The 22,118-nt window shown below is 47.4% G+C and overlaps 1 protein-coding gene across 2 annotated transcripts in view; it reads left to right on the forward strand.

The window, feature by feature from the left end:
* The first annotated feature begins 1,642 nt into the window (after positions 1-1,642).
* SCNN1G (sodium channel epithelial 1 subunit gamma) overlaps positions 1,643-22,118 on the forward strand; it is a 31,729-nt gene continuing 11,253 nt past the window's right edge. Inside the window, exons 1-6 of one of the 2 annotated variants that reach the window (XM_032242941.1) lie at positions 1,643-1,757; positions 5,193-5,537; positions 8,626-8,926; positions 11,685-11,875; positions 13,462-13,565; positions 17,125-17,288. In XM_032242941.1, coding sequence (XP_032098832.1) covers positions 5,221-5,537; positions 8,626-8,926; positions 11,685-11,875; positions 13,462-13,565; positions 17,125-17,288 — 1,077 coding nt within the window. In that variant the 5' untranslated portion in view covers positions 1,643-1,757; positions 5,193-5,220. Of the gene's footprint in view, positions 1,758-1,809; positions 3,193-5,192; positions 5,538-8,625; positions 8,927-11,684; positions 11,876-13,461; positions 13,566-17,124; positions 17,289-22,118 lie in introns of those variants that run through there. The other variant, XM_032242942.1, reaches the window with a different exon arrangement.

Below are 22,118 nucleotides of genomic sequence, written 5' to 3' on the forward strand. Positions count from 1 at the left end.
ATAACCAAACTGTTAGCCATGCTTATTTGGGGCAGGATAGTGGCACAGATTATTGTTTTAATTCTTTACAATCACCATATATTGTTAGAAGAAGCAGTTGAGATTTTTTAGAGGATTTTCTTTAAATTTCTCTCCAATAATGCTGGACCTGTTTCTGCCAATCTGGGCAAGCAGCCATTGGACAAGCAACCAAGGCATCTCCTAGGAATTTGGAAATTCAGGCTCTTAAGACCCACTCCATCCCTATCAAGTCACAATCTGCATTTTAACAAGATCCATAGGTGATTAAGCCCATTCAAATCTGAGAAGCTCTAGGTGAGAACAGACCCCTTCCTTTCTCTGGGTCTCCGTTTGTCCCCCGCACAGAGGGGCTGTGTCTCTATGGTCCCTTCCAATTGCAGTTTTCTAATTTCATTTATTGTAGCTGTCAGAGTCCCTATAAAAAGGCAGCTGAAGCCAGGCAAGTGGCTTGCCTCTGTAATTTTAACTATCTGGGAGGCTGAAATGGGAGGCTCGTTTGAGCCCAGGCTGGAGGCTGCGGTGAGCTATGATGGCACCACTGCACTCCAACCAAAGCAACAGAGGGAGACCCTGTCAAAAAAAAAAAAAAAAAAAGAAAGAGAGAGAGAAAAGAAGAAAGAAGGAAAGAAGGAAGGAAAGTAAGAGAAAGAAAGAAAAGAAAGAAAGAAGAGAAAGAAGGAAAGAAAAGGAAGGAAGGAGAGAGGGAGAGAAGAGAGGGAAGGGAGGAAGGAGAAAGAGGGAGGGAGGGAGGAAGGGAGAGAGGAAGAAAGGAAGGAAAGAAAAGAAAGAAAGAGAAAGAAAGAAGGGAAGGAAGGAAGGATCATGCCTGTAATCCCAGCACTTTGGGAGGCCAAGAGGGGTGGATCACCTGAGGTCAAGAGTTCAAGACCAGCCTGGCCAACATGGTGAAACCCTTTCTCTACTAAAAACATAAAAATCAAGCCGGGCATGGTGGCGCACGCCTGTAATCCCAGCTACTTAGGAGGCTGAGGCAGGAGAATCGCTGGAACCCGGGAGGCAGAGGCTGCAGTGAGCCGAGATTGAGCCATTGCACTCCAGCCTGGGCGACAGAGCCAGATTCCATCTAAAAAAAAAAAAGAAAGAAAGAAAAAGGAAGGAAGGAGGAAAGAACGAAAGAAAGAAAAAGCAACTGAAAAGGTGGAAGGATGAGTGGCCTGGCTGAACAGCTCCTACTGCCTACAGCTGGACTCAGGTGAGCACCGAAGCGGCCTCACGCTGCAGGTCTGGAGGGAGTCGGAGGAGCAAAGCTGCGTGGGATTCCTGCTGGTGCTAGGACGGGTGCCTACTGTCTGAGTGGAAAGAAGGCGTGGGGCAGTGATAGGGGGCTGGAGGCGCTGCGAGGCGCCTTGGGGTCAGTGCCGCAGAGGCAGCGGGAATGCAGGGTGCAGGGCGGCCTCGGGGCGGCAGCAGGCACTGCGCGGTGGCCCGGGAAGGCGCAGCGCAGGCCACGCAGGGGCGCAGGGCGGTCTCAGGGCGGCAGGGGGCGCTGCGGAGTCGTGGCTCGCTCTGGGAGGCCGCAGGTGCTCGGCGGCCTGGGGAAAGCACCTGGCCAGGTGGGGGCGGGGCCTGGGAAGGCAGGGCCCTAGGGGGCGGGGCCCGGCCGTCCCACAAGAGCCCTTGGCGGCGCTGCCCGGGGATGCTAGCCCGAGAGCAAGCAGAGGAACGACGCACCCGAATCGCGCATTCACGAGCCTTGGACCCTTTGGAACCCAGAGGTGAGTTTAGCGGGGTCGGGTCGGACCAGCTTGGGGGTCCTGGGCACCGGAGCGGCCGCCGGGCGCCGGTTCTTCTGACGCAGTCCGCGCGGTAGGTGGCGGAGCCAGCATCAGCCTGTGGCTTCTTCTCGGTACCTGGGATGCTGGGACACTTTGCCCGGGTGGTCGCAGTCCAGCTCTCCGGGGTCTACCCACGCCGTGGTCCGGAGCACGGAGCCGGGCAAGAGCCACTCAGAAACCGGGTCCGGGGTCCGGGGGCCTGGGGGTCCCGGGGGGCACCTCGCCTCTTCTCTCCGACCGGCACCCGCTCAGCCCCCGCCCCCTTCCCTTGCCGGGGTGAGTCGCATGGACCTGTCCGCTACTGTTCCTTCTGCCCTCTGAAATGCTTTCTCCGGGGTGACTTGGTGCAGACAGAAGCAAACACTTGAAGCGGACTGTTTGGATTCGCTCCAGCGGCTTCAGCCCGGGCTCCCGGGGGCAGACGTGGCCTCCACCACAAGACAGCGCCTGCTCGCTCCGCGCTGGGAGGGCAGGGGCTGCGGGGTCGCCCGGGAGGAGCTCGGGTCCGGGCCTTGAGTCTGAGCTCAAGCGATTTCTGCACAGGAGTCGCCCTCCCGGACCGGCACTGGTCGGGGACTGACGGGTCCAAAGATCCAACGCTAGACTTGGGGCAAATCTCTCAGCCCTCCCCAAGTTTTGGGATCCTGCGCTGTGGGATGGGAAACAGGCGGGGGGGGGTGCACGGAGTCTCTGCTTTGAGCCAGGACCCTGGAATTCTAAAGAATCCTTCAAATCCTTCCTACCTGTGTGGTCTTGGGCAAATTACCTAACCTCTGTGCCTCAGTTTCCTCCTCTGTGAAATGGGCCAAGTAAATAGCACCTCATATAATTATAGTGAGGATTGAATCAGATATTGTGTAAAAAGGACTGAGTTGGATGCCTGGGAGTAGAGAAAGGGATCAATAAGTGATCGCTGCTATTATTGCTGCTTTCCCTGCTGCTATTATCATTATTATTATTATTAATGACTGGGGAGCAGCCTAGCTAGTCGTTAAAGGGACTCCTAGGTGCAAATCCCAGCTCAGCCACTTTCTAGTGTGACCTTGGGAAAGCTACTTAACCTGTCAGCACGTCTGTTTCATTTGTATAATGGGGGTGGTTGGGATACCTACCTTAGAAGATTGTGAAAATTCAGTAAGACGACACCTGCAAAGTACTTAGAGGAGTAAGTGCTGGGTATCAGCGAGTCATTCTTTCACCAATGTGTCACATTGGATCAGGCTGCATAATCTAATAGTAGCTACTGTCTTGTTTTGCTTTGAGGTTGAAACATGATTTATATGAATATTTTATCTGTTTCACAAAGACCAAGATCGGTTCCCTTCCTTCACTTGGGGCTCCTCTGACATTGCTGACTGATCCATTGGGGGTCAAGGTCAGTTCTGGGGAAGGGGCTGAAGGGGCAGAGGGACCCTTGGAGTTGGGGATAGGAGCTTCCAGAATCACAGCTTCTGTTGAACACTCATGGAAGAGGGCTGCAGTTTTATTTGACAAGCAATTGAACCTGGACCTAGATTTCAAAACAAATTCTTGCTAATTTATTTATTTTCTTTCTTTCTATCTATTTTTTTTGGGGGGGGGGTGGATTGTAGTGAGGGAGGAGGTGAGAATAAGCAATATTTTAAATGATAAAAACCAAATAAATTATATTCCTCTTGCCCAGAGGCTGATAGCATTATTTTGAAGGTCAGAGATGGTGTTCTTCATCCCAGTAAAATCATATTAAATCTGTGGAGAGTTTGGAGCAGTTTGGTTGCTCTGGGTGTCTCACCTCCAGGCTCAGCACTCCATTTCCTTTGCATCAGAGGCCTTGAACCCACTAGCATCATAAGCTTGGAAGCCTCCTAGCTTTGTCCCAGCTTCCAATTTTAGCCCATATTTCATGGGTTCAGAGTGGGGAAAAAAAAAAAAAACATAACTCTGAAGGTTCTGAATCCTGCCTAAAAAACTTGATGGGGCACACCAAAGTTCCAGACACAGGCCCCTTTTGGTCCTGGGGACCATCCTGTATACCCTAGGATATGTCCTAATTTGCCTTTGTCACTGTAGAAGACATAGGGGGACACAGCTTTCATATACTCCCCACCCCCAATACTAGTGCTCACAAGTCTTGGGAAGTGGTCACGTGTACCATTCAGAGTTTGGAAATTAAATAGCTCAGGGTCTTTCCTCCTACCTTTAGTTCTTGGCACTGTTAATTAACTCTCTGCACCCAGCACACTGCCAGGCCCCTCAAAGGCATATACCATAGTGGTGAAGGCTGCAAGATTCCAATTCAGCTCCTCTACTAACCAGCTGTGTCATCTTGCACAAGATATTCTACCTCTCTGAGCCTATTTTCCACCTCTGTAACATGGAGACAATAACAGCATGCCTATTTCATGGAATTGTTGAAACACAACATGAATATATGTAGGCTATGTGTATACTTACAGAGGGAGATTAATTGACTTATGTGACTAATGAGACCATATATTAAAACATGAAATGAGTTTTTATGTAGTATATTAGTTCATTTCTAAAATTATTTCTAATGGTAAAGTTTGTATAGTTGAGATGCATCGTGTACATTGATAAATGTGGTAATTTGCTTTCCGATACTGGTACTCTCCCCCAAAGCTGTTATAAAATCAAGGGCACTCTCTAAATTAATGGTATCTTAGAATCAAGGAAATATGGCACACTGCCTGGAAAATACTAAGTGGTCAATAGTTGTGGGTTATTGTTACATCAGGTGCTCTAGAAACATTAAGAGCTTGACTGTAAAGAGAAGAAACGAAAGAGAAATCATTTCACTTATAATAAAGCCTCAGAGAAAAGGCTAGGGAAAATGCAGCCAGGAACATGATCTAATACGGCTGCCAGGAAATTCGCTTGGCAGATTTCACCTGTCGGTTTCAATCTGCGAAGAACTGCTCTGTACCAGACACTGTGCTAGGCACCAGGGGCCATAATGAGATAGGAATGCTGCCCTTGAGGAAGGCGGGCTACTGGAGGTGATAAGGCACAAGTCTCCCTGCCTGATAAGAGAGCTGATGGGCTGCTTCCAGAGCTCCTGCCCCAGGAATCTGGGGAAAGTTCCTACAGCCTGTCCAGCCAGAGCCTTGTAGGCTACACCTCACCCAGCCCTCCACAGCTAGGCCTGGGGGTCTTAAGAAAAGTAGGCAGCTTCTCTGGCAGCTGTGGTGGCCAAAAACAAACGTCCTGGAGAAGGGGCCAAGGCTTCAGAATGCGAAGTGTTCAAGCTACAGAGGGAACAGAGGAAGGAGGCCTCTAAGGGCACATAGGCTGGTGTTTCCCAGACTGTGGCCTCCAGGGACACACTAGCCGGCCAGTGCCTGCCGGCTCACCCACTTCTCTTCTCTGCCCCTCCAGTACGCCCAACCTCAAAGTCCCATCCTCCATGGCTCCCGGAGAGAAGATCAAAGCCAAAATCAAGAAGAATCTGCCTGTGACAGGCCCTCAGGCGCCGACCATTAAAGAGCTGATGCGGTGGTACTGCCTCAACACCAACACCCATGGCTGCCGCCGCATCGTGGTATCCCGTGGCCGCCTGCGCCGCCTCCTCTGGATCGGGTTCACACTGACTGCTGTCGCTCTCATCCTCTGGCAGTGCGCCCTCCTCGTCTTCTCCTTCTATACAGTCTCTGTTTCCATCAAAGTCCGCTTCCAGAAGCTGGATTTTCCTGCAGTCACCATCTGCAACATCAACCCCTACAAGTAAGAGGCATGAGCAGGGAAACCCGAGTAGGGAGCCAGGCCCCCCACCCCCTACCCCACAAGTGCCCAAAGCTCCTCCTGAAAGTGACACACTGGCAGTCTGGAGGCTGATTCCAGCCTACAAATGTGCTTTCTAAAAATTTTAATTTGTTGCTAACACTAGTAAACTGCACTATCCCCAGTTCCAAATCTGTATCTACCAAGTTTTCAATCCATCAGGGACATTTTCTTCCTCTTCTTCTTCTTCTTCCTCTCCTTCTTCTTCCTCTTCCTCCTCTTCTTCTTCTTCTTCTCCTTCTTCTTCTTCTTCTTCTTCTTCTTCTTCTTCTTCTTCTTCTTCTTCTTCTTCTTCTTTCTCTTCTTCTTCTCCTCCTCCTCCTCCTCTTCCTCCTCCTTCTTCTTCTTTTTTTCAGATAGAGTTTTGCTCTTGTTCCCCGAGCTGCAGTGCAATGGCATAATCTCTGCTCACTGCAACCTCTGCCTCCCGGGTTCAAACAATCCTCCCGCCTTAAGCCTCCCTAGTAGCTGGGATTACAGGTGCACACCACCACACCAGGCTAATTTTTTGTATTTTTAGTAGAGATGGGGTTTCACTATGTTGGCCAGGCTGGTCTTGAACTACTAATCTCAGGTGATCCACCCACTTTGGCCTCCCAAAGTGCTGGAATTACAGGCATGAGCCACCACACCCAGACTTTTTTTTCTCTATTTTTTTTTTGTTTGTGTTTTTGTTTTGGAGGCAGGGTCTCACTCTGTCACCCAGGTTGGAGTGCAGTGGTGCAATCATAGCTCACCGCAGCCCCGACCTCTTGGGCTCAAACAATCCTCCCACTGCAGCCTCCTGAGTAGCTGGGACTATAGGCACACACCCCACACCCAGCTAAGGTTTTTTGGTTTTGTAGAGATGGGGTCTCGCTATGTTACTCAGGCTGGTCTCAAACTCCTGAGCTCAAGTGGTGCTGCCACTTTGGTCTCTCAAAAGTGCTGACATTACAGAAATGAGCCACGGCACCTAAACCATCAATGACTCCTGAGGATGGGCTAGCCCAGGAGAGCAGGAAGAGGAAGCTACAGGATTCATTCCACTTAGAAGAGGCCCTGAATGAACTAACCCCCTCTACACACTCCCCATACTAAGCCCAAATCAGCCAGTCCCCATCTGCATCCACGCCCCTGGCTCTCCAGGCTCACATGCTCCCTCCCCCTGCAGCATGAGTGAGCTCAAGGCTGACTCAGAAGTGACACCCAGGTGACTTCTTAAGCACCTCAGCCGCCCCAAATCCTCATCTGAACAAACCCAGCCCCATTAATTGAGATCACTGGGCCCTGGATGTGATCAGCCCTTGGCACCGCCCTATCATCCTCTGCAGGATGTGTTCTAAATGGGTCAGCAGAGTCCTTCTCAGGATTATGGGAAACTGGTCCATGAGGAAGGTCTGAATTGGGCAGACTTTGTCAGAGCAGATGTGGGGAGAAGGGAAAAAGAGCAGGGGAGGAAGATTATCAAAGGAAACTAACTTGCCAGAGTCATCAGTGAGTTGGTGCAAAGCTCAAAATCAAGATCAAGTCTAAAACTCTTTCTCCACCCTCCAGGTCGTTCTCTTCTTTCTTTCTCTCTCCCTCCCTCCTTCTCTCTCTCTCTGGTTCCCCTTTCTTCTTTCCATCCATTATTTGTTCCATAATCATTTACTCGGCATCTGTACACTGTCATGCACTGTACTAGGTTCTGGGATATAGAACTGAACAACTCAAACACAGTCTTTCCCTAGTGGAGCTTATATTGTAGTGGAGGAATAAAGTCTTAATAAATAGAGTAACACTAATGTAATTAACCATAGAGGCACAGTGGCTCATGCCTGAAATCTCAGCACTTTCAGAAACCAAGGCATGAAGATTGCTTGAGTCCAGGTATTCAAGACCAACTTGGGCAACAGAGCAAGATCCCGTCTCTAAAAACATTTTTTTAATTAGCTGGGTGTGATGGCACACACTCAATAGTCCCAGCTACTTGGGAGGCTGAGGTGGGAGGATCGCTTGAGCCCAGGAGTTCCAGGGTACAGTGATCCATGATTGCTTCACTGCACTCCAGCCTGGGCAACAGAGTGAGACCCTGTCTCTAAAATAAACGATAATAATAATAGAGGCCATTTAATTATCTATATGTATATGTGAGTGTGTTTATTATATATAATAACTCATCGAACCTTCCCAACAACCCCATTTCACAAAGGAGGAAGCTGAAACACAGAGAGGCTAAGACACTTGTCCAAGGTCACATAGCCAGTACAAGGATGGGGAACCTAACCCAGGTAGTTTGGCTTTGGAGTTTCTATTCTGAATCACCATGCTCTGCTACCTATGCCTAGAGCAAGAGGGAGCAAGGAGAGAGGAGAGAAGACAGATCACCTGAAGTCAGGAGTTCAAGACCATCCTGTCCAACAAGGTGAAACCTCTCTCCACTAAAATATAAAAATTAGCTGGGCATGGTGGCACACACCTGTAGGTAGTCCCCAGCTACTTGGGAGGCTAGAACCATCTGATTTGTGAAAATTAAAAGATGGTATATTATGTTTCATGCAGGCAACTCCTTTATAATTCTTTTGTGTTCTTGGGGGTCATTGAGGTAACAGTTATACCCTCTTTTCCCCCAGCACAGATTTGAGGACAATCAGTGGGCAGAGGCAGAGTGAGCTGGGTGGAGAAGGAGCCTGCCCATTAGGTAGACTCCTGGTTGGCAGTTATTTACTTGTCCTCACTGTGGCTGGTTTATGGGAGGCACCTGATAGTCACCACTCCAGAAATGCTGGTCAGGACAAACTCATCAACACACCCAAGAGCAAGCAGACAGTGGTGGCAGAGGTGAAGCCACAGGAAGTCACACACGGGTCACCCATGAGCCTTTTCCCATTTGCCAGGGCCAGGGGTCACTTTGGATGGGGCAAGTTGTGAAAGGCATGGTGTCCTCTGCCAAGGAGATGGGAAAGGTGGGCACAAGGCTGACGTGTTGATGGAAAACAGCCCAGAGGAGCACCAGGGTCCTGCCAGGGCCACCTCCCCTCTCCCTGACTTTTCCTCCCCACCTTGGCAGGTACAGTGCCGTGCGCCACCTTCTAGCTGACTTGGAACAGGAGACCAGAGAGGCCCTGAAGTCCCTGTATGGCTTTCCAGAGTCCCGGAAGCGCCGAGAAGCAGAGTCCTGGAGCTCTGACTTGGAGGGAGCACAGCCCAGATTCTCCCACCGGATCCCACTGCTGCTCTTCGATCAGGACGAGAAGGGCAAGGTCAGGGACTTCTTCACAGGGAGGAAGCGGAAAGTCAGCGGGAGCATCATTCACAAGGCTTCAAATGTCATGCACATCGAGTCCAAGCAGGTGGTGGGATTCCAACTGGTAAGATTTCACCTTCTCACTGCTTAGTGGCATGGGATGGGCTGGGTCCAGGGACTCTTCTCCTTGGCCACTATCCCCTATAGTCCCACCGGAAGAAATATACCCAGGTAGGGTCAGGCTCAGTGGCTCATGCCTGTTATCCCAGCACTTTGGGAAGCCAAGGCAGGTAGATCACATGGGGTCAGGAGTTTGAGACCAACCTGGCCAACATGGTAAAACCCCATCTCTACTAAAATACAAAACTTAGCTGGGCATGGTGGCACATGCCTGTGGTCCCAGCTACTTGGGAGGCTGAGGCAGGAGAACTGCTTGAACCTGGGAGGTGGAGGTTGCAGTGAGCCCAGATGGTACCACTGCACTCCAGCCTGGGTGACAGGATGAGACTCCATTAAAAGAAACAAAACAAACAAACCAACAAATAAAAAATGGGGGGGTTGAGGGACAAGGGGAGGGAGAGCATTAGGACAAATACCTAATGCATGTGGGGTTTAAAACCTAGGTGACAGCTTGGTAGGTGCAGCAGACCACCATGGCACATGTATACCTGTGTAACAAACCTACATGTTCTGCACATGTATCCCAGAACGTAAAGTAAAATTATTTGGAAAGGGGAGGAGAGGGGAGGGGAAGGGAGGGGAGTGGAGGAAGGAAGGAGGGAAGGAGGGAAGGAGGGAAGGAAGGAAGGAGGGAAGGAAGGAAGGAAGGAAGGAAGGAAGGAAGGAAGGAAGGAAGGAAGGAAAGAAGGAAGGAAGGAAGGAATAAATACACTCACCTGGGGTGATTCAGCTGCAAACAACTAAAACTGACTCAGGTGATTTTAAGTAGGGGGGGTTGTAGAGAGAGGGCAAAATGTATTAGAAGGCAACCAGTAACTCTTGGAGGCCTCTCAAAGAGCAGAAATTAGGGCAGACATAAGGATATAGGTAGCAAGAAATGATGAAAATTCATTTCAGATATTGCTGCTAAAGAAGCATCAAATATCTTCAGTTTTGTTGTTGTTTTGTTGTTAATGTTTAATAGTCAAATTCCATCTTGGGACCATCTGACTGGTCAAGCGTGGATCACCTAATCACCCCTTGGCTAAGGGATGGTGGAGTATCTTCATAGCCAATCTCACCAGACTGTATCCAGAGGGGGAAAGGAAATTCCTCCAAAGCAAAATTGAGATGCTGGCACCAGAAGGAAAAAGACAGACAATAAACAGCAAAAACATCAGTGTTTCCTGCAGTACTTGCCTTCATGAGGCACTTGGCCTGACCTCATTTTCCCTTTTGGTCCCATCTGAGGGACTTTTTTTTTTTTTTTTTTTTTTTGACAGAGCCTTGCTCTGTTGCCCAGGTTGGAGTGTAGTGGTGCAATCTCGGCTCACTGCCACTGCAACCTCTACCTTCTGGGTTCAAGTGATTCTCCTGCCTCAGCCCCCCGAGTAGCTGGGATTACAGGCATGCACCACCCTGCTTGGCTAATTTTTTGTATTTTTAGTAGAGACTGGGTTTCACCATATTGGTGAGGCTGGTCTCAAACTCCTGACCTCAAGTGATCTGCCCGCCTCAGCCTCCCAAAGTGTTGAGATTACAGGCGTGAGCCACCACGCCTGGCCTGAGGGGCCCTTGAGAACTGCCATTCACTGAAAATGAATTCTAGGATTTTCCTAGGCAAACTCCTTCACCACCCTACCTCTCCATGTCCAGCCACCTCTGGAGGACAGGAGCTATGTCCATACCTTATAGGCTTGATTGCTGATTGTGTGACCTTGTAGCTATAGTCCCAAATCCTGAAAAATGGCCCTTCCTCTAAATCATTGAGACTTCAAAGTCTTCTTGGGTCCTTTCACAGGATATCTGCAAGGTTCTTCTTGATACCAAAATCAACTCTTTATATATATGTTTGTTTGTTTTAGAGACAAGATCTCACTTTGTCACCCAGGCAGGAGTGGTGCAATCATAGCTCACTGCAGCTTAGAACTCCTGGGCTCAGCCTCCCAAGTAGCTTGGACTACAGGAATGCACCACCACACCCAGATAATTTTTCTATTTTTTGTAGAGCTGGAGGTTAGCCATGTTGCCCAGGCTGGTCTCGACCTCCTGGCCTCAGTCTTCCCAGGACAATCTTCCAAATTGTTAGGTTTATAGGCGTGAGCCACTGTGACCAGCCGAAATCAGTTGACATCGGTCCATTTAGAAAAGTTTCCAGGCTTTGTGTGATGAGAACATTTGGAATGTACAATGGCTTCCCTATAAAGCTCTCATTATTGTATATTTCAAACAGTCCTCCCAGCTACCACACGTGCTTGGGAAGGATGGTATTTCAGTCAGCATTTTGTGGGTGAGATAATGGATACAGAACACCTTGCCTAAGATCCTGCAGAGAACTAGTGTCAGAGTCTGGGCTGGAATCCAGATGTCTCGAGTGTTGATATGATAAGAGATGGGAAAGATTGTTAGGAACATAGTAGCATCAATCAGATGAACCCTGGGGACCCTGAAGAAGCTGGCTTTACTTCTTGCTTGGTGGGCAAGTAGTACAGAGTCGCAGGAGTAGGACGCTGTCTTTTCTCATTAGCCCCTTTTTGGTCCTTGAGGCTTGAAGATGATCATTCCCAGCCCCTAGAAGTGAGAGGAAATCCATCCTTGCCCCAGATATCCTGCCTGTTCCCCTGAGTATCTGACCTGGAGTCTCAGTCACTCAGTCTTATGGTCCTTCTGAAGAATAGCGATAGGACCGATGGCTTCAGCCTCACGTCTCCTCTTATTTACAGTGCTCAAACGACACCTCTGACTGTGCCACCTACACCTTCAGCTCGGGGATCAATGCCATTCAGGAATGGTATAAGCTGCACTACATGAACATCATGGCACAGGTGCCTCTGGAGAAGAAAATTAACATGAGCTATTCTGCCGAGGAGCTGCTGGTGACTTGCTTCTTTGACGGAGTATCCTGCGATGCCAGGTCAGGAGAGAAAGCTGCTCTCTCAGCCTCTGAGGGCTGGCAGCTCTAAGTACCAGGCCCCTTTCAGGCACCTACAGCCTTGATGATAGGTCTTGGGAGTAAAAGGTGCCCTTCTCCCTAATGCTGCCTTTTGGAAACTGCTTACATGGGAGCTGTGTTCTAGAGTCAGTGAGTGAGGTATACATGACATACAATCAAAATTTCCTTAAACTCATTAAACTACTCATTAAAAACAAGGTAGATGGCTGGGCGCTTTGGCTCACACCTCTAAATCCCAGCACTTTGGGAGGCTGAGGCAGGTGGATCACTTGAGGTCAGGAGTTCAAGACCAGCCTGGCCAAGATGGTGAGGCCCCGACTCTACTAAAAATACAAAAATTAACCAGGTGTGTGGTGCACGCCTGTAGTCCCAGCTAGTTGGGAGGCTGAGGCAGGAGAATTGCTTGAACCCAGGAGGTGGAAGTTGCAGTAAGCTGAGTAAGACTCAAAAGAAAGAAAGAGAGAGAGAGAAAGAAAGAAAGAAAGGAAACCCCCAACCCACAAGGTTGGCACAAAAGTACCTGTTTTGCCATACACTGTGCATATAACCTTGTATTTACCATCATACATACTGATGATTAAGAGCCATTGTTCTAAGGAAGGAAGGAAGAGAAGGAGGGAGGAATAGGGGAAGAAAGGCCTATGTTCAAATACGTGAGATTTCAAACCTTTCACCTTTAGGATAACACTCAGATCCCTGGTGGTGACTGGGCAGTGGGTGAGACATTCTGAAGTGTTCCTGGCCCAGGCACAGTGGCTCACGCCTATAATCCCAGCACTTTGGGGGGCTGAGGAGGATGATTGCTTGAGCTCAGGAGTTAAAGACCAGCCTGGGCAACGTTGAAAAACCTCGTTTCTACAATAAAAAATAAAAATAAAAAAAAATTAGCTGGGCATGATGGCACACACTTGTAGTCCCAGCTACTCAGGAGGCTGAGGTGGGAGGATCACTTGTGTCTGGGAAGTTGAGGCTTCAGTGAGCCATAATTGCACCACTGCACTTCAGCCTGGGCAACAGAGCGAGACCCTGTCTCAAAAATAAAAATAAAATAAAATACTCAGCCTCTTTCGCCTGTCTATATGTTAGGGGACAGATGGGTTATTGTGAAAAGTGAATAATTGGAATCATGTCTCCCTAAGAGTTGGGTTCCAAAGTCACATAAGGGCACAGACGATATGATTCTTTCCTTGGGGATCATTTTCTAGGACTGGGAATTTGAATGGAAAAATGCCAAGTGTTGGCTGAAAAATTCAAAAGTGGAGGAATTTGGGGGCAGATGTGGCACAAGGAATGCCAAGATAGGATAGAGATGAAGGTGAGAGGATTCAGAGAGAACACAGAAGGCGGAGAGCTAGTTCTATGTCCATGTGTGTCAGCCAGGATGAGGGGCCTTGTTTGTCATTTGGTCAGGAGCAAGATGGGTATAATGAGCCACATCTTTTACCCAATCTCCCTAAAAATAGTTGGCTTCATTAGCACTGTCCTGCCCAACTTCAGCTAAGATGTGTGGGGGAGATCCCTTTCTGACCCATTTTCTTCCTCCGTAGGAATTTCACCCTTTTCCACCACCCAATGCATGGGAATTGCTACACTTTCAACAACAAAGAAAATGAGACCATTCTCAGTACCTCCATGGGGGGCAGCGAATATGGTAAGAAAATGTGCAACAAGGAGATCTTGAGGTCCTCCAACAGTGGACTTGGGGGCAGCAGGACAGTGGGGCTGCAGGAGCCTTCCAGAAACTCAGAATCTCTCCCCCTTAGCCAGAAACCAGGGACGCCTTTTTTTCTGTCAGTGTTTCCATCGGTGTTCATGCTGGCTCCTTCCTTCCAAATCGGTGTCTGTTTTCTTTTTTGACTTCTCTTCCACCTTTGAGAGAGCTACAGGGACATCACTGGGGTTCCTTCTTCTAGGGAACTACTCCAGTTTAAACTCATAGCTGGGGTGAGTAATGCAGGGCATGTGGTTTCCAAATGGAGTTAAGCCCAGATATGCTGAACAAATTAGGGGGGTAGATGCACCTTTATCTTAGTTCAGATGACAGATTCTGGTTGGAGCCCAAACCCAGCTTGGCAACTCACTGTGTGACCTTGGTCAAGTTACTGCACTTCATCTATAAAGTGGGACTAATAATAATATCTCCCATGTGAGATTACTGAGAGGACTTAAAATACAGACTTAGAATAAGACCAGGTCTGCACTCTGTTAGTCTGCTTGGACTGCCATAACAAAATACCAGAGACTGGGTGCCTTCGGCAATAGACATTTATTTATCACAGTTTTGGAGACTAGGAAGTCCAAGGTCAAGGCACAGGCACACTCGGTTCTGGTGAGGCTTCTCTCTTTGGGCTGCATATGTCTGGATGCCCTCTCTCCATGTCCTCACATGGCCTTTCCTCTGTGGTGTGTCAACCTAGAGAGGCCTGTGATGTCTCTTCTTCTCATCAGGGCATCAGTCCTATCAGATTAGAGCCCCCGCTTATGGCTTCCTTTCACCTTAATTAAGGCCCTATCACCAAATAATATCCCTTTGGGGTTTGGGGCTTCAACATATGAATTTGAGGCAGAAAACAATTCAGCCATAACACATACCAAGTACGCAGTAAATGTTAGTTGCTATTATTATTACTATTACCCTTACGAGCACTGTTACCAGTCTACCACTATTGCTGCTGAAGTCGCAATGGTATTATTTCAGGGGTAATAAGTCACTACCCTCAAAATAATACCATTGCAACTTCCAGCACTACTGTTACTACTGTTCCATTTTGATTACTTTTGTAGGGAAGGTAGGAACTGAACAGATTGGCCTGGTTTATGCCCAAAAGGAATTCTTGAAAGGTCCCATGCACATTGATGATGTGATATGTAGATATACTCCCACCAGGACAAGCAAGGCCCTGTCGTAAAGGAAATCCACACTTGGAATCCTGGCCTTTGTCACCGTGTAGTCTGTGCCCTTACTAAGTCTGCAAGAAATCATAATTCAGTGCATATACTTCATGGGGAAAAAGTAATCTGGAAACTGAAAGTGAAAAGTTGCAGAGTCCTGGCTCTGTATGGAGGAGCTGCGTGACCTCAAGCAATTCACTTCCCCTCTGGGGGCTTCTTTTCAAATTGTTTGTAATTCTTTACAAATTGTTTACAAATCATTTGCAATGGTTTACAAATTGTTTGTAATTCTTTATAAATTGTTTACAAATTGTTTTTGCAATTGTTTACAAATCGTTTGTAATTTTTTTTTTTTTTTGAGTCGGAGTCTCGCTCTGTCCCCACGGTTGAAGTGCAATGGCACAATCTCAGCTCACTGCAGCCTCTGCCTCCTGGGTTCAAGTGATTCTCCTGCCTCAGCCTCCTGAGTAGCTGGGATTACAGGCACGCACCACCATGCCCGGCTAATTTTTGTATTTTTAGTAGAGACAGGGTTTCACCATGTTGGTCAGGTTGGTCTTGAACTCCTGACATCGTGGTCTACCCGCCTCAGCCTCCCAAAGTGCTGGGATTACAGGCCTGAGCCACCATTCCTGGCCTATTATTTGTAATTGTTTACAAATTGTTTGCAAGTGTTTACAAATTGCCCTTGTTTACAAACTGAATGTCAGAATAACTCAAAATTCTCTTCTTTCCATCTGTATAGAGCCTGCTAATTCACTCATCCAGTTACCAACCATGGAGTATCTCCCATTTGCCAGGCCCTCTTCTAGGTCCCAGGGACACAGCAGTGAAAAGACAGAAGTTTTCTCTGCTGTTAGGAAACTTACATTTTTGTGGGGAGAGACAGATAACAAATGACTACACAACTACACAGACACGATCTAGTTACAAATCCTAATGACCACTATGCAGAAAAGAAAGAGGCAGAGTGGAAAGACAGAGTGGCTGGGATCAGGAAGGTGGGGGACTGTGAGTTTGGATAAGAAGGTCCAGAAAGATCTCTAAGAGGAAGATTATTTAAGGAGGAAAAGATTCATATTAAGATCTACACAAGAACATTCCAGCCACCAGCAAGGGCAAAGGTCTTGGGAAGAACATGAATCAGATGTGTTGTAGAAACAGAAATAAAACCAGTGTGCTTGGAGCTTATTGAAGTAGGGAGAGAGTGGGAGGAGATGAGGAGGGAGAAGTAGACAAGGGTTGTATTATCATCACCTTGATGATGCAGCCAGGTTTATTCTATGGCATTTCCATGTATCCAGTGAGATGCCCCTGAAGAGTTTCAGGTTTCAGGGAGTGACCTGGCCTGAGGTCCAATTGAATGAGCAGGATCTATATGGATGGAAAGAAGAGAATTTTGAGTTATACTGACATTCAATTTGTAAACAAGGGCAATTTGTAAACAATTGCAAACAATTTGTAAATAAGCCCAGAGAGGGGAAGTCCATTGCTGGAGGTCACAGCCCAAACATAACAGAGCCAGGACTCTGCAATTTTTCACTCTCAGTTCCCAGGTTACTTCTTGCCAGTGAAGTATGTGCACTGATGCTGTGTTTACTCTGGTGCTGGGTCAGCAAAGACTGAAAGGGGCAAGAGCAGGAGTAGGAGGAGAAGTTGGGCCAGTGATCAGAAACACCATTAGTGATTCATCTCTTCTTGGGTGACCGCCTTGAGGGATTAAGCAGCCACAGCAATGCATGGTTTTTTTTTCTTTTTTTTTTTTATACTTTAAGTTCTGGGGTATACGTGCAGAATCTTGCAGGATTGTTACGTAGGTATACACATGCCATGGTGGTTTGCTGCCGCCAACCCTCCGTCACCTACATTAGGTATTTTTCTTAATATTATCCTTCCCCAATCTCCCCACCCCTTGCTCCCTCCCCCAACCCCCCACCAACAACAGACCCCAGTGTGTGATGGTCCCCTCCCTGTGTCCATGCTCCAAACTCCCCATCTCAAAGGATTGTAAGGAGATGGCATGTCTCGGGCAGAGTGGCAATTTCCTTATACTTGGAAAAAACATATGCTTAGTAAGAACTGTGGCGGTGATTCTGTGTTTGAACCTCTGTTTTGAGCTAAGCTGTGGGGCACAGCAGAGAGCAAGTCAGGCATGAATTTCAATCTCATGGAGCTTCCAGTCTAGCCCTTGTCCACCTGTCACTTGTTGGAAATACTTGGTCTTGGATTTGAAGCTCCTGAAGCAGTGGGAGAGGTGGGCTACCCCCAGGAAATGTTTTCCTAGCCTTTGATCACAGCAGGTTGCCTTATCCTCCCAGGGCTGCAAGTCATTTTGTACATAAATGAAGAGGAATACAACCCGTTCCTTGTGTCCTCCACGGGAGCTAAAGTGATTATCCATCGGCAGGATGAGTATCCCTTTGTTGAAGATGTCGGAACAGAGATCGAGACGGCAATGGTCACATCCATAGGAATGCACCTGGTAAGAGAATAGATTTCCGTAGGCTTGGAAAGGAAAACAGAAAGTTTCTTTTCAAGGATAACCAATGAGGTGCAGCTTATGGAAACGGGTATTTGTTTCAAAAGGAAACATGGTCCCAGATTTTCCCGTGGTTACTCCATTCATTTCAAGAGTTACATTAAAGGTTGTGTTTGTATCTTCTGGCTGGCTGTGGTGGCTCACACCTGTAATCCTAGCACTTTGGGAGACCAAGGTGAGGTCAGGAGTTCGAGACCAGCCTAGTCATCTTGGTGAAAGCTGTCTGTACTAAAAATACAAAAAACTAGCCGGGCGTGGTAGTATGTACCTGTGATCCCAGTTACTCAGGAGGCTAAGGCAGGACAGTAGCTTGAACCCAGGAGGAGGAGGTTGCAGTGAGCCGAGACCACACCACTGCACTCCAGCCTCAGCAAGACTCTGTCTCAAAAGAAAAAAAAAGGTTGTATTTGTGTCTTTTGTATGGATTAATAGGACAGGATGCCATTTGGGGAAAGAATTTAAAAAGCAAGACACCAGCTTTTATGGAACCTATGCTGGAAGCAAGGCATTAGCACACTAACTATATATATTTGTCAGTAATATAAATAGATAAGATTATCATCTGTCCTTCTGGGCTGCTTAGAGGCCTATGAAGCATGCCAATAACTGCATTAAAGCCTAACGGAAAGTCACTGGGCTATCCAAGGTCTAGACTATCACACTGCCGTCAATTTTACCTCGTTTACCAAGAACCCCTTCTCCCTCCAAATTTGACCTTTGTGGACCTCATTGGGCACTGAGAACATGCATACCTATCAACTAAAATGCAAGTAAGCTGCAGACCAACCCCTGCCTGAGTCAGCCTTGCCCAATGGGAGCTGAATGGTAAGGTGAAGAGTGGGCTCTGATGGCCCTGATCCTTCTACTGCTTATGCAGTTTTCTTGTTTGCAGGCCTGGGGTCTTTTTTTTTTTTTTTTGAGACAGAATTTCACTCTTGTTACCCAGGCCAGAGTGCAGTGGCGCGATCTTAGCTCACTGCAACCTCCACCTCCTGGGTTAAAGCAATTCTCCTGCCTCAGCCTCCTGAGTAGCTGGGACTACAGGCATGCACCACCATGCCCAGCTAATTTTTGTATTTTTGGTAGAGACAGGGTTTCACCATGTTGACCAGGATGGTCTCGATCTCTTGACCTCGTGATCCACCCGCCTCGGCCTCCCAAAGTGCTGGGATCATAGGCATGAGCCACCACGCCTAGCCCCTGGGGTCTTTTTATTTCAGGATCTATCTGCCTCTCTCTTTCTCTCTTTCATAGAATGACTGTTAAGAACTCATTTAGGCCGGGCAAGGTGGCTCATAGCTGTAATCCACTGTAATCCCAACACTTTGGGAGGCCAAGGTGGGTGGATCACTTGAGCCCAGAAGTTTGAGACCAGCCTGGGCAAAATGGCAAAATCCCATCTTTACCAAGAACAAAATACAAAAATTCACCAGGCATGGTGGCACATGTCTGTAGTCCCAGCTACTCAGGAGGCTGAGGTAGGAGGATCATCTGACCCCAGGGAGATTCAGTGAGCCATGACTGTACCACTGCACTCCAGTTTTGGTGACAGAGTAAGACCCTGCCTCAAAAAAAATAAAAATAAAAATAAAAAATAAAAAACTTATTTAAAGGAGCTAGTTAGGTGCACTATATGCACCCGTAGTCCCAGCCACTCAGGAAGCTGAGGTGGGAGGATCATTTGAGCTCAGGAGTTCAAGACCAGCCTGGGCAACGTAGCAAGAACCCCCATCTCTATACAAAATATAAAATTAGCCAGGCATGCTGGCACACACCTATAGTCCCAGCTACGTAGGGGGGATCGCTTGAGGACAGGAGTTCAAGACCCAGTCTGGGCAACATAGTAAGACCCTGCCTCTATTTTTTTTAAAGCACTTATTTAAAGAGAGTGTCCACACCAACCATACCAAGGAGTATACCAGGCAGAGTGTATCTCTTTTCCACTCTTAACACTCTTTTTAAAGAGACAGCCACTTAAGTAGTTGGGCAACTCATTCTTTTGTTCACTGGCAGTTGGCAAAACCTCAGAGCACAATAGTGAACATTTTGACCAGACATTTCCCACACAGTTTCATCTATAACCCCGAAGAAGGACCCAAGATTTGTAGCATATCCTTCCCCTATCCTTTTGCCCTCTTCCCTCTTTTCTGCCTCTCACAGTGTCTGCAAACTGGTATGAGATACTAGAGCTTGCAAAACTAACAAGAGCTAAGGAATTCTGCTCTCTTGTTTTCTTCCTCTGAGCTTGGAAATAGCCACCACATTGTTAAGCAAGTGTTCTCTTTACCAGTGGTGGGTAAACAAAGACATGGGTGAGTTTTCTGCTACACCTAATTTGAGTTGTAGAAAATGGAAGCCACAGAGCAGGGTCAGTCAGCTCTAGGTCTGATTTATGAGCATTTAAAACAACAATAAAAAGACAGGATTATGAAGAGGTCAGCAGAGGGTCACTAAGAAAAAGTCCAACCAAACTAGACTTCCTTCCTTTCTTATTTTATTTATGTATTGATTGATTGATAGGTGTGTGAAGCTGGTAGGCTCAGTCAGCTGGCCAGGCAGTTGGTAAATAAAACTTCCTTTATTCATTGTGGGATTGTGTGTCCAAAGTACTGAATAGTAAGAGATGAACCCAACAGAGCTCCTGCCTTCAAAGCTCATCACTTTAAGAGGAGAAGGCAAAAGTTTGTTTGCTTTTTTGAAGACAAGGTCTTGCTTTGTCATCCAGACTTGAGTGCTGAGGTGTGATCACAGATCACAGCAACCTTGCCACCGGGGGTCATGCAATCCTCTTGCCTCAGCCTTCCAAGTAGCTTCCAATTTAATTTTTAAATTTTTGTAGAGATGGGAGTCTCGCTGTGTTGCTCAGGCTGGTCTCAAACTCCTGGCCTTGAACAGTCCTCCCATCTGGCTTCCCAAAGTGCTGAGATTATAGGTGTGACCCACCACACCTGACCAAAGACAAAAGTAAACACAACTTTGCAATACAGTTTCCATATCTGTGGAAACAGATCTTTTCTGCCTGGTTCTGAGGCTCAGTTCTTAGAATGTAATAGATCCTCAGTAAATATTGATAGATGGTGGGTTGATGGGTAGATGGATGAGTGGGTGGACGGTTGGATGGATGGATAGATGGATGGATGGATGGATGGGTGAATGGGTGGGTGGGTAGGTGGATGGATGGATGGATGGATGGATGCCCAGACAGAAACTACTGGAGAAGGCTTTCTAAATGATGAATTTAGAAGGGCAAGTGCAGGCAAATAGTCAGGAAGAGCCAGTCCAGACAAAGAATGTAGCAATTACAAAGGAGTCACAAAAAGGAGTTTATTTAAGCTGTGTAGTGAAACTTTTCAAAAAGTAATTTTGGTGGAAGTATAATCAGTACACTGGAGACAGCACATTTGTAGTAATTCTGGAAAGAAATGATGTGAACCTCAGCTGAGGCAATGGCTTGTGAGGATGAACAGAGGAAATAGATTTCAGGGATATTACGGCACAGAAGCAACAGGGCATGACAGCCAGTATTAGTGAGAAGGGTCCGGAAAAGTTAAATTAATATTTAAGTCCCAGCTTGGGTAGGGAGGTGGAGGAATGCCAGGCTCAGAATTAGAGAATCCAAGAGCAGGGGTATGTCTAGGGGAGAAGATGACCGCTTCAGTTTGGGACAGACCCAATTTATTATGGCTTTGAGAAGTCAAGGTGAAAAGAAAGCATTCGCTGGATGCTGTGGACCTGGAGCTCAGGAGAAAATCTTGGGGGGTAATTGTAGACATGGAAATAAATGCCAAGACCTGAGACAGAACACTAAACATGCAATGTTTAAGGGCTGAGCAGAAAGTAAAAGGAGAAAGAGAGGCAGAGAGGTAGGAACAGAAGCCAGAAAGAGTTGGCATCAGATACATCAAGGAAGAGAATTTCACGGAAGGTGTGACCAAAAGTAACAAGTACAGTTGAAAGGTCAGGCAAGGTAGAGGGCAAAAGTATTTCTCTGAGTTTGGCAGCCAAGAGGTCACCAGTGTTCTGTGCCAGAGTAGTTTTCAGTGGAAGGAGTGGAACAGAAACCAAAGTACAGTGGGTTGAATGGTGAATGGGAAATGAGGAAGTGAACAAGGGTGGACCACTCACCCAGTGCAGTTGGGGACCAGGCCCTGGAGAATGGGGAGACTCCATGTCACTGCAAATCCTATTGTACCTTTTGATCCTAAAGTACATAGCCAGACTTCATTTCACAAGTACAGTCTATGCCAAACAGGGATTAAGAGCTCCGATGGCTGAGATTCAAGCCCCAGTTTTGCAAGTTGGTTGTGTAATCTCTGCCTCAGTGATCTCATCTGTAAAATAGGGATGATGAAAATGATGCTACTTCATGGCTGGTGAGGATTTAATGAGTTGGTACATGTGAAACACTTTGAAATGTGCTTGGAATATAGTAAGTGCTTAAAATATATTGGCCTGGCTGGGTGCAGTGGCTTACATCTGTCATCCCAGCACTTTGGGAGGTTGAGGCAGGTGGATCACTTGCACCTAGGAGATTTGAGACCAGCCTCAGCAATATGGTGAAACCCCATCTCTACAAAATATATAAAAATTAGCCAGCTGTGGTGGCAGGAATGTGTAGTCCCAGCTCCTTGGGAGGCTGAGGTGGGAGGATCACTTGAACCCAGGAGGCAGAGGTTGCAGTGAGCTGTGACCATGCCACTGCACTCCAGCCTGGCAGAGTGATACTCCATCTCAAAAAAAAATTATATATATATATATATATATATATATATA

This window comes from Sapajus apella, unplaced genomic scaffold (genome assembly GCF_009761245.1).
Source record: "Sapajus apella isolate SASKATOON/1434 unplaced genomic scaffold, GSC_monkey_1.0 scaffold51, whole genome shotgun sequence".
NCBI lineage: Eukaryota > Metazoa > Chordata > Mammalia > Primates > Cebidae > Sapajus > Sapajus apella.